This window comes from Elephas maximus, chromosome 15, assembly GCF_024166365.1.
Source record: "Elephas maximus indicus isolate mEleMax1 chromosome 15, mEleMax1 primary haplotype, whole genome shotgun sequence".
Taxonomy (NCBI): domain Eukaryota; kingdom Metazoa; phylum Chordata; class Mammalia; order Proboscidea; family Elephantidae; genus Elephas; species Elephas maximus.
This window is the reverse complement of record NC_064833.1, coordinates 23,905,118-23,923,720: the sequence shown is the minus strand read 5'-3', so window position 1 is coordinate 23,923,720 and position 18,603 is coordinate 23,905,118. Positions and strand designations below refer to the sequence as shown.

The following is an 18,603-nucleotide window of genomic DNA, read 5'->3' as shown; positions in this document are numbered from 1 at the left end:
AGTTTAAAAGAAAAAACTATTGAAAAATTAGAAACAAAAGTAGAAACTAAAAATGCCATAGAAGACTTGAAAGATAAAACTATAGAAATCTACCAGGAAATAGAAATGAAAGAGATTAAAAATAGGAAACATAGATTTTAAAAAATAAGAACTACTTCGGGAATTCTATCCTCTCAAAAATAAGAGTAACAGAAAGAAAGAACACAACAAATGGATAAAAGGAAATTAAATAACTAATTAAAAAAAAAATTCCCAGAAAAGAATAACATGAGTTTCTAGTTTGAAAGAACACTTAATACCCATCACAATGGATAAAATCAGATTCACAGAATGCACATCCTCATGAAATTTATGAACACCAGCAACAGAAGACTCAACAATCTCAAGAAGAAAAAAGTAGGTTTAAAACAATTATCAAAAATGACAAAAGTTGCAGATTTCTCTTGAAACAAGACTGAAAACCAGAAGATGCTAGACTCTTCAAGACTGTGAGGAATGATAGTTTTCAACTTTAAAATTCTTTACCTAATCAAGTTATCAATCAAGTACAAGGATAAGAAGTTTTTCTTGTATGCAAGTTCTCAAGATATGCTTTCAATTTACCTTTTCTTAGGAAGTAACAGGAGGATGTACTCCATCAAAACTAAGGTATAAACAAAGTAAGAGGAAGACCCAGGATCCCGGAAGAGTCACTCTAACGCAAAGTTGTCAAGAAAAACATCCTAAAGATGATGGGAAAAGGAAATCCAAACACAAGAGCAGTGAAGCAGGCCTGGAGAACAGCCAGGCCTATTTGGAAAAAATCTGAATTCTTTGGGGGAAATTTCAATGAGAAGAAATTTATAGGCTACCTAATGTCTGAATGTATTTGGAGGAGATTTACAAAATTGAGGGAAACTTTTGAATTATTGATAAGTTTATAGAACACTAAGCAAACAACAAAAGCAATTTTTAAAAAGACAATGACTATTTTTTAAATTACGTTAACATATAACTTTACTAAAAATAAAATCTAAGTTTTCAGTTTATAAAGTGCTTATCATACTCCCTGGCATATAGTAAGTGCTCAATAATAATTTTAGCCACTATTATAATGATGATTTAAACTATATATACATATATAGTTTCAATCCTAACTTCTTTTACTAAATTGCCTCAGGCAAGTTACCTACCCAGAGCCTCAGTTTCCTTTTAAGGAAAATGGGAATAAGTACAATGTTATTTCTGTTAGAGAAAATATATAAGCAATAGAGAAAATATTTATAAGCCACAATTCCTGGTAAACAGTAACCATTTAATAAATTATAGCAAATATTTATCTGTCCATCTATATTTGCACATAAAAAGCTTGGGTTTGTTTCATCACCTGAAAAATCAAATCTTAATTTAGAAATCTTAACGCTAAGAGGTTATAGATATGTAATGGCCGAATACAAGAACTGTAACCTTGTTGGGTGTTTATTTAATCCAAAAATTTAAGACATTCAGTTCAAAGATGGTTGAGCAGCCTCCACAAGATGCTAAGAAAAAGAAAAGACCAATGAAACATCAGAAGAATAACCACATAGACTAAGAAACCAAAACTTCACAAGACAAATATGGGGAGAAAACCTTGTTATAAGAACCCATGGAAAATTAAGAGGATAGAATGCTATAGTAATAAATAAACAAACTACATGTGATTAATCAATAAGTTATACAAGCTGTAATAAAGGTTGAAGGGCATAACTTTAGAAGTGTTAGCACTGTGACTTCTACAATTAACTTCTATATTATTCTCATAACACAGACTTCCCCTTCCGTCTAACACAGATACGCCTTCAGCCTCACCAATGACCATCACAAGTAACAGAACGCATTAATACCTTCTGAAACTCGGTCAGTTATGTGTTGCCCTGTCAAGAGTTCCATCACTGGCCTCGTTAAGTGCTGCATCTAAGAATGAGGTTGCTCATTGTTGTTATCCACATTTGCAAAAGAAAAAAAACGAATAAATAAAATGAATTACTATTTTATTAGTAACTATTAAGATTTGCTAGACTGGCTTATGATATTCCAAAAGCAGCTAGTTACATCAAGCCCAGAAAGAAATGTTAAACTTCCCTGATGTACAGGGGGTTGGAGTGTGGCTGACTTGAATAGTGTCACTAAGTGGACTCTGAAATCATCTGAACTTGGGTCTGAATTCTAGCTCCAACACTTACCAGCTGGTGACCTTGGGGAAATTATTTAATTTCTCTGAACCTCAATTTATTCATATAGAAAATGAAGATAATATTAATAACCATCTCATAGGATTCTTGTGAACAGGCAGAATATGCAAAATAAATAACCAGTATGGCCTAGATACTAACCCGTCAGAACAGCTGCTGGCGTCAACAACCAGTACAGTCATACCAGAGCGTCCTGTCTAAAGAACAACCCTAGCTGCCAAAATCAGCAAGCGCTAATAAATGTTAGCTATGGTTATTATTAGTTCCTTATTTATATTTCTATGATTTTTTTCCTTTCAGTGAATATGGAAGATTTTCATATGCAGAAATATATTAATTTTAATAATATTACCTAAACATGGCTATTTAGGAGGTCTGGTTGTAAAGAATAATTAATACTGGGAGAGAAAACAGGAACTTCTTACCACATGAGCCAAGGACTAGTTAACCTCTGGAGGACCACATAACCTCAGTCCCCACTCTGACCACCTTCACCCATAATTTAAGTGCTGGATGCCTTTTAGAATACCCCATTTGCAAATCCCTTCAAAATGGGCACTTTGCCATCCCTTCCAATCCTGGCAGAAATGATAGAAGTGATAATGAAAAGACTCGAGACACCACGTTCTAAATCTAAGCTGTCGCTAATTGGTTATGTGACCTTGGACAAAAGAGCCTTCAGATCCTTATTTATGAAATGGGAACAAGAACGCCTGCTCCACCTACCAAGAGATCAACTGTGGCTCAAAACAGAAACTGTACTTTGGAAAGCAGAAAGTGTTGCGCAAAGCCAGAAGGGTAAGATGTCAATGATGATGGCCTTGGAGTGAGCCCCAGCAAACAAGCAGGTGCCAAAGCTACCAGCTATTGAGTTTCAACTAGGAAACCCTGGCCAGGCAAAGCAGGTCAGAGGGAGGCACGGAGCTTCACAGGGTTGCATAGGCAGCACTTAACAAGCAACTGACAAACATTAGCCAGGGAAAATCATTTCAGCTTACCATGCAAATCAGGGACAAAGGCCTCAGCACCCTGGAAACCTAAAAATTAAGGCCTTCTTGAAGAGCAGGAAAAAAACATAAGGAAATAGAAATTATGTTACTATCTTGGCCAAATTGTGAAGTTGGCCATGCTTACTTTCAGCATCTTTTTCACCTTTCCTTTCTGACACTACCCTCTACTTTCTGTTGCTTCCTTCAAACCCCAAACTCAGCCTATAAAATCAGAACGCCCATGGCTCCTCCTGGTGGACTGACACACCCAACTCCTGCTCTACAGGCAACCACCCTCCAAGGTCTAACCATGCTAGAAAATGACTCGTTCCAAAAAACACATCCTGTCCCAACATTTATATCCTTCTATTCCATCCCTGCCCTACCTGCAGTTAAAAAAGTTATCACAAAATACACTAATTTTGCAATAAACTGTCAATGACCCACATCTTCTTATAGATTATTCTTTAGTAGTCTTCTTTCTAATAAAAATTCTGAAAATGTTAATACCTTAATCCTGTATCCTCAAAAATGTCCTAACTAGGAACTTCATCATCTTTTGCTTTTATCAAATTCCGGCTCTGCCACTTAATAATGACCATGGACAAGTTACTTAACTCTCAGTGTCCTTTCTGTCATTTGTAAATAGGGATGATCATAGTACCTACCTCACAGGACGGACATGAAGATTAACCAGTTAATACGTGACACGCATTTAGAACAGTGCCTATCACATACTACAGGAATATTTTTTTAATAGTTTTGTATATATATTTGTGTATATATTTTACAGTTACATCCTTACCTGTCCACTCACCAAAGATGCCTTCCAGAAAGAACAGTACCTTCTCCAAAGGCTAATACATTTAAAATCCTGAAGGTGCTTGGCCTATCAGTTATGACTCCTACCCTTTGTAACTTCAAAATCTTCCTTTCCACTAGGTCAATTTCCAAAGCCTATAAACACTCTCAAATCTCTCCTAGCCTTCTACACTGGGATTGTTTAGTAAATATTTCTTATCATGTAAGGAAACACTACCTAGCAAGATCTCAACAGTCTCCAGTAAACTGAACAAGACTCAATGGCAATGGGTTAATGGGTATATGGGTTTTCTAAGATTACCCACCATATCATATAACTATAAATCAAATTCTTCTAGAGCACGGAACATATGAGGTGATCAATAAATATTTGTGAATGTAAAAGGAAAAATAATCTACTTCTAAGCTATGGAGCCCTGGTGACGCAGTGGTTAAGAGCTCAGGCTGCTAATCAAAAGGTCAGCAGTTTGAATCCATCAGCCATTCCTAGGAAAACTTATGGGGCAGTTGTACCCTGTCCTATAGGGTTGCTATGAGTTGGAATCAACTTGACAGCAATGTTTTGTTTTGTTTTGAAGCTACAGGCAGTACATGCTATACCTACATAAACTTCCTAGATGACTCTAAGACCAAATGTTAACACCAAAGTCTAGCCTGGCAGAAATATTTACTAAATGATCCCAGTGTGGAAAGCGGAATTTTCTCTGAGAGCAGAGGAAGAACAGAAGTAGGAGTGGGGTCATCACAAATTACTGACACACATCTGGTGCTACCATCAGTAACACGTATGAGGGAGCGGGGAATTGAGAAGAGTTGGGGGAAAAGTAGGAGACATAGTAGGAGAGAGGGAGAGTGGGAAGGAGAGTGATGACTTAGGTGTGGCCATGAGTCTGGAGGCCAGGAATATGACAAAACCAAACCAGTTGCCATTGAGTCAATTCCAACTCATGGTGACCTCATGTGTGCAGAGTAGAACTGCACTCCATAGAGTTTTCATGGCTATGACCTTTCAGAAGGGGATCGTCAAAACTTTGTTCCTAGGAGTATCTGGGTGGGTTCAAACTCCCAACCTTTCCACTAGTAAAAAAAAAAAAAAAAGACCAAATCCATTGCTATCGAGTTGATTCCAACTCATAGCAACCCTGTACAACAGAGCAGAAGCGCCCTATTGAGTTTCCAAGGAGCACCTGGTAGATTCAAACTGGGGACCTTTTAATTAGCAGCCCTAGCTCTTAACGACTACGCCACCAGGGTTTCCTTCCATTAGTAGCCCAGTGCTTAACCATTTGCACCACCCAGGAACTGCAGGAGTTAAGATGCTCCCCTTTATTTCTTGGCTACTGATTGCTTCCTCTCCTCCACCTGTAAACCACTGTTCATCAACAAGACATTAAGAAACTCCAGACAAAGCCAAGTGCAATGTACCTTTACTAAAGCTTGGTTAATAACATATTTTCACCTCCATGTAATGTTCAGGCACCTCTCCAAAAAAAAAAAGGCAACTCTAAACTGAAATGTTCACATTTTACAAATGGAAGTAGCATAGAATTAGCACAACCATGTGTCTAGGAAATCTGTAAACCAAAAAAAACAAAAAAAAACCAAACCCACCGCCCTCGAGTCAATTCTGACTCATAGCGACCGTATAGGACCGAGTAGAACTGCCCCATAGAGTTTCCAAGGACTGCCTGGCAGATTTGAACTGCCGACCTTTTGGTTAGCAGCTGTAGCACTTAACCACTACGTCACCAGGGTTTCCAGGAAATCTGTAGCAATCACAAATTCACCTACTCCACCCCATACTTTCATACACCAGTGGGAAATCCTGAAAATCCCAATGCGTTAGTCTACAAATTACACTTCCATGACTATCTTTTGCATTTGTAAGCACCATACAATTCTCCTCTCAGGTCCTATACCCAATTTTTGGCTGAGTAAAAGGTGGTCTTTGTGGGTGAATTGCTCCCACTGTATAAAGAGACATCTGATGAAAGACCCAATTCTAAATCAGAATCACACAGGGCTACAAAAAGGAGCCTGGCCCCTGCCATCCTCAAAATTTAAACCACAAGAGAAAAAGAATTGACTCTCTTTTTCTTTACCTTTACAAGGTATAAGCCGTAACTCACCTTGGCAAGCAAGGCCAATTCCTTTTAGAGAAAGGTAGGTTTTTCCCAAGGAGCCCTGGTTGCACAGTGGTTAAGTGTTTGGCTGATAACCAAAAGGTCAGTGGTTCGGACCCATCAGCAGCTCTTCCGGGAGAAAGGTGGTGCAGTCTGCTTCCGTGAAGGTTATAGCCTTGGAAACCCTATGGGGCAGTTATACTCTGTCACTGACTCGATGGCAACAGGTTACATTGCATGCTCTTGTATGATGCAGTTCAAGGAGCCCATATCTAGAAAGCTGTCTCCTTTGTGCAACTGCGAGCATAGTCCCCGTTAATGTAATTCTCATTTTTGTGAAGTCCTCATCAGCAGATAATTGAGATAAAGAAAAAAATCTAAATAAAAGTGAATATGTGTGATGCATAGCCACCCTGGAAAATAGACTGCTGATTTCTTATAAAGTTAAAATACACTTATTCTATAACTCAAAAATCCTACTCCTAGCTATTTACCTAAGAGAAAGAAATGTATGTTCACACTAAAACCTATATGTGACTGTTTATTGGTATCCATAATCACCAATAACTGGACACAATTCAGATATACTTAACCTGGGGAACAGGTAAACTCTGGTGCATCCATTCAATGGAATTGTTAGCTACCAATGGATTGGACTCTGACTTATGGCAATCCCATGCACGATGGGATTGCACCATTGTGATCCATAGAGTTTTCACTGACTGATTCTTCAGAACTAGATCACCAGGCCTTTCTTCCTAGTCTGTCTTGGTCCAGAAGCCCTGTTGAAACATGTTCAGCATCACAGCAACACACAAGCCTTCAGTGACAGACAGGTGGTGGCTGTACCTGAGGTGCACTGGCCTGGAATTGAACTTGGATATCAAACCCCAGTCCCCTACACAATAGATAACCAGCAAATAAAGGGGCTGAACTATTGATACATGCAACAACATAGATGAATCTCAAATGCATTACACAAAGTGAAAGAAAGCAGACTCAAACGGCTACATAGTCTATGATACCACTTGTGTGACAGTCCGTAAAAGGCAGAAGTATAGGGAAGAATTCTGGACAGTGGTTGCCTGGGGCTCTACGTGGCCGAAAGGGTTGACTACAAAGGGTAAGGGGAAACTTTCTGGGGGTAATAGAATTGTTCTGTATCTTGACTGTGGTGGGTATATGGCTGTATGTGTTTACCCAGATCCAAAGAACTAAAAATGGTGAGTTTTACTATATGTAAATTATACCCAAATAAACCAAAGTTTTAAAATATTAATATCAAACCAAAAGAGAGAGAAAATACATTTGAAATGGAAACTCTAATTTCAAAAATTAATAGTGAAACAGTTTGATAATTTATCTTGAAAAGAGAAACTAAGATATTTTATCTTCTACTTATTCAAGTTTAGGTTATAATTGTAAATGTGTACTAATTCTTGACAATAAAAAAGGATCCATTTTTTATTTATTATATAACTTCTACAGTAAGATTTATCTCAGTACAAACATCTTGAATTTCACACTTGACTTTTCATAGAATGATTATAAAGAAAATCATTTTTTCCAAAATATTTTAGGGTGTCACTTTTCACCAAAGCCTTCTCTTAATCTTTAGATAGTCCTAATATTTCTCTTTGGTGCTTATCATGTCAGCATCTCAGTTGATTTTCTCTTTGTAATGGCTATCTGGCCTAACTCAGACAGATCTTATTTGGGCGCAGCTGTACAATTCTAGCGGTTTCCAACATCTCTTTTGTAGTATCCACAAAATTCTTCCTCTTTTGCAAGATCTGAAATTTCTCTTTGCAATCTATTTACTCTATATACATATTGTATGGTCAGGTGATTATCAGACAATCAGAGACCAGCCTACAAAATTGCTGGTGTTAAGAAAAATTTGGTGGAGAAAAATTATTTAAGTAAAGAATCTTGAATGAATGTATTCACATTATAACTTTTACTTCCCTCTGTTGCCTCATAACTTTAGGGAATCAGATAATGAATAAACCAGATAATAAACAGATAAAACAAGGATGCCTTATGTCTTATCAATTACATTTTAATGGTCTTATCCCAACTCTGAGAACCTACATTCCTTCACTGAGCACTTACCAGGAAAGGAGGCACTACAGCACTAAATTACTCACCAAACCAAAAACTAGACCTGTTGCCATCAAGTCAATTCTGACTCATAGTGACCCTATAGGACACAGTAGAACTGCCCCCATAGAGTTTCCAAGGAGCACCTGGGAGATTTGAGTTGCTGACCTTTTGGTTAGCAGCCATAGCACTTAACGACTATGCCACCAAGGTTTCCAAGATCACTCACAGAGCCATAAAAATGGCTAAGAAGAGGCTTCCTTTAGTGTGGGAGGGAGACAAGGAGAGACAGACAGTATCATTACCATCATCTTGTCTAACATTTAGTGAGCATTTACTGAGCATTTGGAGTCCCTGAGTGACGCCAATCGTTAAAGCACTGGGCTGCTAACTGAAAGGTTGGAGGTTCAAGTTCACTCAGTGGTGCCCTGGAAGAAGGGTCTGATGATCTACTTCTGAAAAACCAGCCACTGGAAACCCTACAGAGCACAATCCCACTCTGACACATATGGGCTTGCCATGATTTGGATTGAGTTGACAGTAACGGTTTTTTTTTTTTTTTAACCGAGCATTTACTGAGCACCTACCAGACACTGTCTTCAGGGCTTTTTTGGTACTAACTAAACCCTCTCAAGAAGGCTTTGAGCAAGAGTCTCAGAGATGTCCAGTAAATTATCCAGGGCCACACAGCTGGTCTTCAGCAGAGCTGGGTTCATACCCATGCTGGCTGCAGAGCTTGCCCATTGAAAGACAAGGGTGTGAGTGCTATAGCACCCACGGTGAGAGTGGTGCTGTGCAGACAAGGAAGAGGACACAAATAGGCCTGAGCCCCTTCTGTACCTCAGGCCCCGAGGTCTGCTGTAGCTCTGAGGCCGCATCCCATGGCCAGTCCACAAACATCTGTCAAACAAATCATGAAGACTCAAGATGTGCTGAGCAGATGGCCATCAGACACATCATTCTCCGACAGCAAGGACAGCCGAAGAGCAGGGAGGAGCAAAGCAGCCGACCGCAACGGAGAGGCTGGCTCATGCCAGCCCCAGTGCCCACTGGGTAGAGGTTGCAGAAGGCAGTGAGGCGGCCAGCCCTGTCACCAGACAGCTGCCACCCCATTGTGCTCCTCAGTCGGGGAGGTGAGCTGTACAAGCAGCTTCTTGCACCCACACTTTAGAAAACTCAGGCTAAATATAGCCAGGTTTGCTCTCATGAGGCAGCTCAGAGAGGGTGGTGCTGCTACGTTCCACTTCAGAAAATCAGGGAGGAATCAGCTCAATTTACAGGAGAGCAGCTTTCCTTGCTTGCCCTGGTGGTTTCCAAAGGACCATATGTAAGATCCAACTGGGCTGTGGGGAGTGCTAAGGTTTGGCCCAGCAGATAAGGGAGCCCTTAGGAAAAGGAATGTGCAAGTAAGACCAAGAAGCATCCCCATTGACTTTCCTGCCATAAAAGGCTGAAGAACCCCAAGACCAGGATTTGGGGAATGAAATTCATTAGGTAGCACACATTCCGCACACACCACTCTGTTTCATGTGCTTTCCCCCACTCTCTACCCATGAAAATCCAACTCGAAAGCTAGCTCAAATGCTTTTCCCCTCACTAAGCTATCCCATCCTGCTCAGAACTAAATGCTCCATTTGTTCCCAATCCTCCCACATTATGTGGCTGGAGCTTTGATTTAGCGCTTATATCATTCGGCCTAATCTGTTTCTGTCTATTTCGCCAAAGTGGAGGCTGGGAGTGGGATAGGAAAAGGGGTAGAATGGGCTAAGCTCACTACTTTTTTAATCTTCCTACCAAGTCTAGTAGAGTTCCTTACACACAGGAGGTACTCTACTATTCATCAACAGAAAATATAAAACCTGCCGGAAGGCCAGTGAATGAGTTTGTAATTTCCACTCTTTCTCCTAATTAAATGTATAACATCTGACACTCACTTCCTGGAGTTCAAGTTCAGGCTTCCATATGGGTAGATCCCTGGCAGCCCCTCCTGTAACATGTCACCGCAGCATCTACTGTGACTCAGCCTTAGAGAACACAGTTACACCCGCAAAGGTTCTGTATGCTCTTCCTTATGGGCACCAGCCATTGTTTTTTCAGGGATAAGAGAACAACAGCAAGGCAGATGAGAAGGAAAGGGTAGGTTAAGGTGGAATTAGTAAGGGCTGGACCACACAATGGAGAAGGAGGATTAGATCCAAGCCCTGTCTCACACTGTCCTGGCAAGTTGAGAACCACGGTCTGAGGCCCCACTTCTCCTTCACACAGAGTCACTGATCAGGAATTTTCAAGGAGGGCCTTCTGTGCACCATTCTCATGTCCTAAAGCTGAGTGATCAACAGAAAGTTTTTCTGCCAGAAGTCACTGGTGCAGGAATGTCAGATCTCATGGGTTAAAGAACAGAAAAGGAAAAGGAGTAAAAAGAACTCTTGTTGTTCGGTAAAACGGAAGAGAACCAGGTAGTATTAGTTTAACAACACCACCAGGACTCTGTGGAGATAAGTACCTAGTAAGAGAACTTCTCCGGTTCCCCTGCTAACAACCTTCCCTTGGTTAGATGAGCACAGTGGGAGTTTTCCTTAAGTGTGTACAGGGACAATTGTGCAAATCAAAAACACCCATAATCTTATCTTACCCATTAGTAATTCATTTTGTCCTCCATTCATTCATTCACTCGACAAGCTTTATGAAGGGCCTACCATGGGCCAAGCATCAGGCACAATCCCTACTCTCAGAGAATACTATGAAGTCAAAGAGGTGCACATAAACTACGTTCTCAATGAGTCAGACAGATGTAGATCTTGCTGGCACAGGAGGGAGCCATCTTCCCCTTGCTTCGTGTTTCAGAGAACAGGGCATCCATCAGAAGACACTTCTGGTCTCTCTCTCCACCCTCTCATAGGTCCTCCTCAGAAGCAGAGAAGACAACTATGCAATACGCATGTTATTAAAGGAACAAAGCATAGGCAGCTCAGGTCCTTTCCTTTCATCACTTTGGGTCCCACCTGCCTGCTGCAGAAGCTCACACTCTGCTCTGCTCCTCCGGGCTCACAGTGTTGAAGAGGCTGGCACCCTGTAGTTGCTTTCCAACACTCCTATGACAGGTAACTTCATTGCTGGGGTGCCATGTTAGCAAGCCCACTTTACCATCTGACCCAGCCAGGAAAAATAACCCAGTGTAGCCTTATCATAAAGATGACATTTCTGTCTCCGGTGAGTGAATCCTTTGACCGTCTGTGAAGCGGTTTTGAACTCCAGCAGGGTACAGAGTCATCATTTACCAAATGCCCGGTGTTTTCCAAAAGTGCTTCTGTTTGCTACAAGCGTTTGACTCTGTTGTTGTTAGATGCCACCAAGTTGATTCTGACTTATAGCAACCCTAGAGGACAAAGTAATTGCCCCATAGGGTTTCCCAGGCTGTAGTGGTCATAGGAGCAGATTGCCAGGTCTTCTGTCCTGCAGAGTGGCTGGTGGGTTTGAACCGCCAACCTTTTGGTTAACAGCCAAGCACTTTAACCATTGGCCACCACCACGGCTCCTTGTCTGGCTTCTGTCTCCCTATATTCCCACAGCCCATGTCATTATTACTTATCCTTACAATATTTTGGTGATGGGCAGTTTTTTCACTGTTTCACTCAGGAAGAAACTACAGAACCTAAACATTGGGTGACTTATCAGAGGTCATTTGATAAACCAGTAGTTCACTTAGGATAGAAAATTCAGATCCTCTAACACCAGTGTAGAAGCCCTTGTGGCACAGTGGTTAAGTGCTCGGCAGTGAACTGAACAGTCAGCAGTTCAAACCCACCAGCCACTCCTGGGGAGAAAGATATGACAGTCTTATTCCATAAAGATTACAGCCTTGGAAACCTAATGGAGCAATTCTATTCTGTCCTATAGGGTTGCTATGAGTCGGAATTGACTTGACATCAATGTCATTTAGAACACATAGCCTTCCATTTGAAATCTTTTTCCTTGTTTGGGTGCTGAACACTTGGAAATCCTTTTTTTTTTTTTCCTGCCACGTAAGAGGAGCTATTCTAATAGATCTGGAAGACAAACACTACATGCAATGTTTGCCTGCCCCACTTTTCTTATACAGCTCTGAGGATAAAGATAGACAGGAATTGGAGGCAAAGAGTTGGAGAAGTCTTCTCTTGCTCTGGGGAACAGTGCATTTATACTTCATTCACTAAATAATGACTGAGGGCTGCTGAAGTACCAGGCACCTTTCTTGGAATGCTGTTGTTGGGTGCTGTCAAGTCGAACGCAGAGTTGAATACGACACAGTCTATGACTGATGGTTAAGGCTGTGTGTCAACCTGGGTGGGCTGTGATTCTCAGTGGTTTGGCAGTTATGATGTAGTTTGGTAGCTATGTAATGACGTAATCACCTTAACAAAATATGATACAATGTAATCACCTCCATGATGAGATCTGCTATAAACAGCCAATCAGTTGAAAGGGAATTTCCTTGGGCGCGTGGCCTGCATCCAATATATGTGGACTTTCTGGCAAGGCTCACAGGCTTTTGCTCACTCTGGATCCGGCATTTGGCCTCCAGTTCTTGGGACTTGAGCTAGCCCCTTACCTTCTGATCTTGGGATTCATCAGCCTCTGCAGCTTGTAAGCCAGAGGCCTGCCGCCTTACTTGCAAATCTTAGGATTCACTGGCCTCCAGAGCCTGTGAGCCAAAGGCCTGGCATCTTACCTACCGATCTTTTGTTCATCAGCCCCTGTGGCTATATGAGTCAGAAGAAGCCTCTAGCCTGACCCACAAACTTGGGACTTTCCAGCCTCTACAACTTCATGAGCCATTTTCTCGATATAAATCTCTCTCTCTCTATATATATACACACACACACACACACACACACACATACACTTCACTGGTTTTGTTTCTCTAGAGAACCCAGCCTAAGATACTTACTAACCTACTTTTTTCCTCTCCCTGTATAATACTGCAACCTATTGCTAATTAAAAACATCGCAATTATAGGCACAACTGTCTACACGACTTTGTCCATGAAGAATGGATCACTGTGTGGTCCCTGCATGTTACCCCTCTCTACAGGTCTATTTGGAGTAATTTTAAAAGTTTTTTAACTTCATGGGTGCCAGTATAATCACAAGCCCAATGCAGACCATCAGTGGTACTCTGTTCTATAGCTGGAAAGCATAACTCTAAGCTGCCCAGCTGTCCATAAATGCAAGGCCTAGGTCACAATCGGGTAGAAAACAAATAGGATGTTGTAATTCAATTCAGAGAGGAAAAAATAACCCAGCATAGCCATAAAACAATAAACAAAGGGCACCTCTTTTTCATCTTAATTACAAGGTTGCAGGTTCAAGAAAATGAATGAGCTCCCTACTTGCTATTAACACTTTTTACAAGCTCATGTTTAGGTAAGAAAAAGGGTACACACCAGGGGAAAAAAACCTTCTAATTTGTTACTAATTAGAAAGACTGTCTGGCATAAATAAGTGAAAACCCAGAATATGAAACGTGTGTCAAGTAGTATAGCTTTTTTTTTTTTTTTTTAAGGAGAAAGATAAGAGGAGTACAAGTAACTTTTACTAGGCATCCTTCTTCAGTAAGGATCCTCCTTTCTTGGGGAAACTGGTCATTATTGGGTCCTCGGCAGGGCACTTCTTCCTTGTATGGGATGGCCATGCATTGCTGGGCATTTATCATCTCTGGCCCATGGGCACGCAATGCCAGTAGCAGCTCCCAGTAGCAGTCCCTATATAATCCCAACATGCCCTAGGAGGACAGTGTCACTGTCAGATGAGAACCACTGCTCTAAAACTTTCCTTGAGCATCAGGACAAGATACTGGAGAGAGGCAATTCCTTTAAAAGAGAAGTCTTCCATACCCTCAAATGTCTCTCAAAAGTCCCTTAGTATATACAGCATGGGGTCCTAAGAAAGCACACGTACTCTTATGGAACCAGTTACAAAGTCTTCATGAATTTATTTCTCATTCATTCCAAAAACATTTAGTTGCTATGACTCGGAACCAACTTTATGGCATCTAACAAAAACATTATGGACCACGTAATGAATTTGACAGCACACAGCAAAAACTGCACTATTGGTGTCCCTGGGTGGCACAAACAGTTAAGCACTCGACTACTAGCTGAAAGGCTGGCAGTTCAAACCCATCCAGAGGTGTCTTGAAGACAGGCCTGGCTATATGCTTCCAAAAGGTCACAGCCTTGAAAACCTTACGAAGTACAGTTTTACTCTCATGTACAGCCACCACCTCTCTGTCAGTGGAAGCTTGCATATCGATATGATGCTTAACAAGTTTCAGTGGAGCCTCCAGGCTAAAGACAGACTAGGAACAAAGTCCTGGCAGTCTGCTTTCAAAAACCAGCCAGTGAAAACCCTATGGATCACAGCAGTCTGATGTGCAACCAACCTATCACACTGATGGCACAGGACCAAGCAGCATTTTGTTAGGTTGTACATGGGGTTGCTGTGAGTCAGGAGCCAAAAGGACAGCAGCTAATGGTAACAACTGGGCTGTTGGTTGGGAATATAAAGTCAAAGAATACATGGCCCCAATTCCCAAACGGCTTATAGTCTAGTGAAAGACAGATTAAGCATAAGGTAGTTGCTTTTTAGTTGCAGATGTAAGCATAGGGTCTAGGGAAGCTCACTAGAGGCAGGATCTCCATAGACTGGAGGAAGGTGCTCAGAAGGCACAGGAAATAAGAGGGCAGGGGCAGGTTCCCAGAGCAAGTGAAGCTTCCCGAGTCATGAAAGATCAAGTGGGAGTAGCCAGGAAGAGCCGGACCCAGGCCAAGAAAACTGCCTTTGCAAAGACCAAAGCTATGAAATGTATTTGCAGCATAATTTTAAAATACTTCCTTGAGACTTTATTGTGATTCAAACCCAGGATCTCCTGTTTACTAGTCAGGCACTTTAAACAAGTAAATCACAAGAAAATAATCTAAAACAAGCTCTCTTCAAGTCCACATGTACTTCCTTCCAAAGATCTTGTTTTTGTGAAGTCTGGTTTTGCTAGTACATTAAGCCATCAGGCAAGAAATATGACTAATTCTATACTTCTTACAATGAGCGGGAAATTGTTTCTAAGTACTTTGTGGCAACAAGTGGGAATGTGCCTCACTTTGGGACACAGGAGAGTGGTGACAAGAAGCAACCGATGCCGTCTGAAGCACAGGTTGGAAGGGATTGTCGTTAGGTGAACTTACCCTTGGTCTCAAGCTCAAGATCAAGGTCATCTCGGTTATTTATTTATTTTTGCATTTCAATGCTCTTGTCTCACTTACCATCAACTGCAACAATGCAAAAAGCTAAATTCTCACCATATTAGTACATTTGCACAGGAAAAAAAAGCCTAGAAAAGTCTTTGGCTGATTTTTTTTTTTTTTAGTGCCTCTTCCCGGCCTTTTTTTTTTTTTTTTGGATACAGCTTTATCTTCGTCGATATGGTTGGGAAAGCTGGAGGTGGCCAGCTGGAGATCTCTGAACTTGAGATAGCCCAAAGTCTGTGTTTATGAGCACGGCGCATAGAGGCAGGGTTGTTGCTACTTCAGGTTGTTAAGACAGTAATTAAAAGGAAAGCAAGACTCAGATTAGTTCGGTTTCTCTCTCCTGGGGCGGAGAGGGGAGGGGTGGAACAAGCCAGCAAGCCCGTGTGGTTCATTCCCTCTGACCTACAAGGAACAGTCCCATTTCCCTTTGGCAAGGAGCCCGATGCAGCTGAAAGGCGATGCCCTCTTTTTCTTACCCCAGGTCCCCTCAGCCCTAAGCCACCCTCAGTAACCATAATTATATACATGAACGTAGGCTCTCCATTTAGTCCCCTGATCTTTCCATCTTATCATTTAGGCAGTTAGACCTCAAATTTGACATCTCAAGCACTCTCTGGTGCACATATTTTTCCCAGAACTACCCCAATAAGAAAGCATGTGGTCCAAGGTAAAAGAAGCTGACATGAAAAACTCTGGAAATCCTTCCCAAACGGCCTGTCCCTGCTTTCAACCAGGAAGTTCAAAGGACGCCAAAACTGCAAAATCAAAGGCAAAAATTATACAAGGAAAGAGAGAGGTGGTCTTCAAAGAAAAGGGATCCACCCAAGTCAAAGAGGTCAGTTGTCCTTTTTTTCCCTGATTCCATTTCGTTCCTGTAAACTTTGCAAACCCCAGGAGGGTTGTATAAACAGAGACAGGTATGGTGACACCTCCCCCTCCGGGTATATTTGCTGCCGCCGCTGTGGAATAGACACGACGAGCGACCCTAGACCCAATCGCAGTTCAAGATTACCGATGACGCACCTGGCCAGGGTCCTCTCCCACGTGTGTGGGGCGACGCGAGCATCCCCAGCCCCATGGCCTTCCAGCCAGCCCCGCGGGAAGAGGCAGGGAAAGAAGGCACCTCGGCGCTGGCCCCTAATCCCGGTCTCCCCGACTTTCCCCCCATTTCCAGCTCATTGTTTCGTATTAGGGACACTTTTGCCTCTTGCCCTAAAGTGCTGCGCATCTCATCTCTCTCCAGAGCAACTGAATAAAGCGCCTACTGGCCTTCTGCGGCTCAGGTGAGTGCCAAGGGGTGTAGGAGGAAGGGGCCCACTCTCCACCACCCCCTCCACAATCCTCCCGTCCATCCCCAAGCTTCATCAGGGATGTGTGCATTGGGGTGCGCGGGTGGGGGGGGGCTTAAAATGCCCCAACGTCCCTTACCTTCCACAGCCATTCTCTCAGAGCTTGCCTAACGCATGCATAATTTTCTTGGCCGAAGTACTCCTCCTGCCCCACGCTACCCCCCTCCTCTCGCCTAAATATTCTGCGCTCATCTGCTCCAGGACCAACCTGCCGCGGTCACGCAAAGCGAGGCAGCCGGCTCCCAGCTCGGCGCAGGGCGCCCTGGGAAGTGTAGTTCCGGCCCTAGTCTTGACTCTCGGACGAGTGCCCGTAGGCCTCCGCGGGGCACGGCCCCGCCCCACTCTCAGACCGCAGCTCGGGATCCGGCCGGCCGGGGCGGAGCTACCCCTCCCGGGGGACCCCAGAGAGGAGCAGGGAGTCCCAGGCGGCGGCGTGGACTACATTTCCCAGGATTCCGTGCAGTGGGTTTCGTTCCGCGCTCCGAGTAGGGACCCGTGATTGAGACCTTCCCTGTCAATTAGAAGGGGTCAGGCACCCAGCAGCGCGGTGGGGGAGGGAAGAGGCGGCGGGGCTTGCAATGTGCTCTCCAGGGTTGGTTGTCTGACTTTAGCCTCCTCCTCGGTCCACCTGTCCTCCTTAGCTGCCCTTCCTACATTAGCCAAGAATGGTAGTAGGTGGGGGGGTGGGGGGGTAGTTACAGAGCCACCGACGGCTGTGGTTTTCCGCCTGGGCAAGACCCCGCTGCACAGGGTGCGGTTGAAACTTGTTCCTGTGAACCCTGGGATTGTGAAATTTGTGGGGAATCCGGCCAGGTGATACAGCTGTCTGCTGATTCTCCAGGGTGGGGCGTGTTCCGTGACTAAAGACTTAGAGGTGGGTTGTTGTTAGGCGCCGTCCAGTCAGTTCCGCTCAGAGCAACCCTATGTGCAATATAGGGCGGGAGACGGCGTAAAAAGCCTGAACACGTAATATCGCCAAGGGGTTTATGAGGAGCAAAGTTGAGGAACCAACATTCCACCCCAGGACATCAGATGATGGAAGCCTTGCGTGGCTTCCGAGGTGTGAGGCTTTCAGCATTCCTGGCCTGGGAGGCGGCTGGCACTCTGCAATAAACCAAACCAAACCGCTGCGGTCCAGTGGATTCTGACTCAGGCCTAATAATTAACGATGTCTTAAGTGTGTCACAGTGGTTAAGTGATAAGCCCCTAACCTAAAGGTGGGCGGTTTAAACCCACCAGCTGCTCTGGGAGAAAGATGTGGCAGTCTGCTTAGGTAGATATTTACAGCCATGGAAACCCCGTGGGGCAGTCCTACTCCGTGCTATAGGGTCTTTCTGAGTCAGAATCCACTCAGGGGCCATGGGTTGAGTCAGTGCTCTTTCAACTTTTGAACCTGTGCCCTATCTCCAGGTGTTGGGGGTGCGATAAGGAGAATCACATGAAGTGTAATGGAACTTCAGAGCTGGTAAATATTGATAAAAATGAAGCTTCCAAACTTTTTTTTCCCCCTGAGCGTGAAATACAGATGCAGTCATGGCTCGTGGCATAAGAGAATGGACTTGGAAACATACCTGGCTCAGGGCTGGGTTATGACTTTTAAAGGCCTCGATCTGTGAAATGAATATGGAGCCACCTCCACCCCTCCCCCACTTCAGCTCCTCTCACTCCTCCTCCACTTCCACAAATAATTTTTCAAAAATTATTCTGTAAAATAACTCTAA

General features: G+C 43.0%; 1 protein-coding gene across 5 annotated transcripts in view; it reads right to left on the bottom strand.

Annotated features, from left to right (window-relative positions):
* SAMD12 (sterile alpha motif domain containing 12) overlaps window positions 1-17,084 on the bottom strand; it is a 418,291-nt gene extending 401,207 nt beyond the window's left edge. For all 5 annotated transcript variants that reach the window (XM_049854546.1, XM_049854548.1, XM_049854545.1 and 2 more), the window contains exon 1: window positions 16,962-17,084. In XM_049854546.1, the coding sequence (XP_049710503.1) occupies window positions 16,962-16,974 (13 nt within the window). In that variant the 5' untranslated portion in view covers window positions 16,975-17,084. The remainder of the gene's footprint in view (window positions 1-16,961) is intronic.
* Between the last annotated feature and the right edge of the window lie 1,519 nt (window positions 17,085-18,603).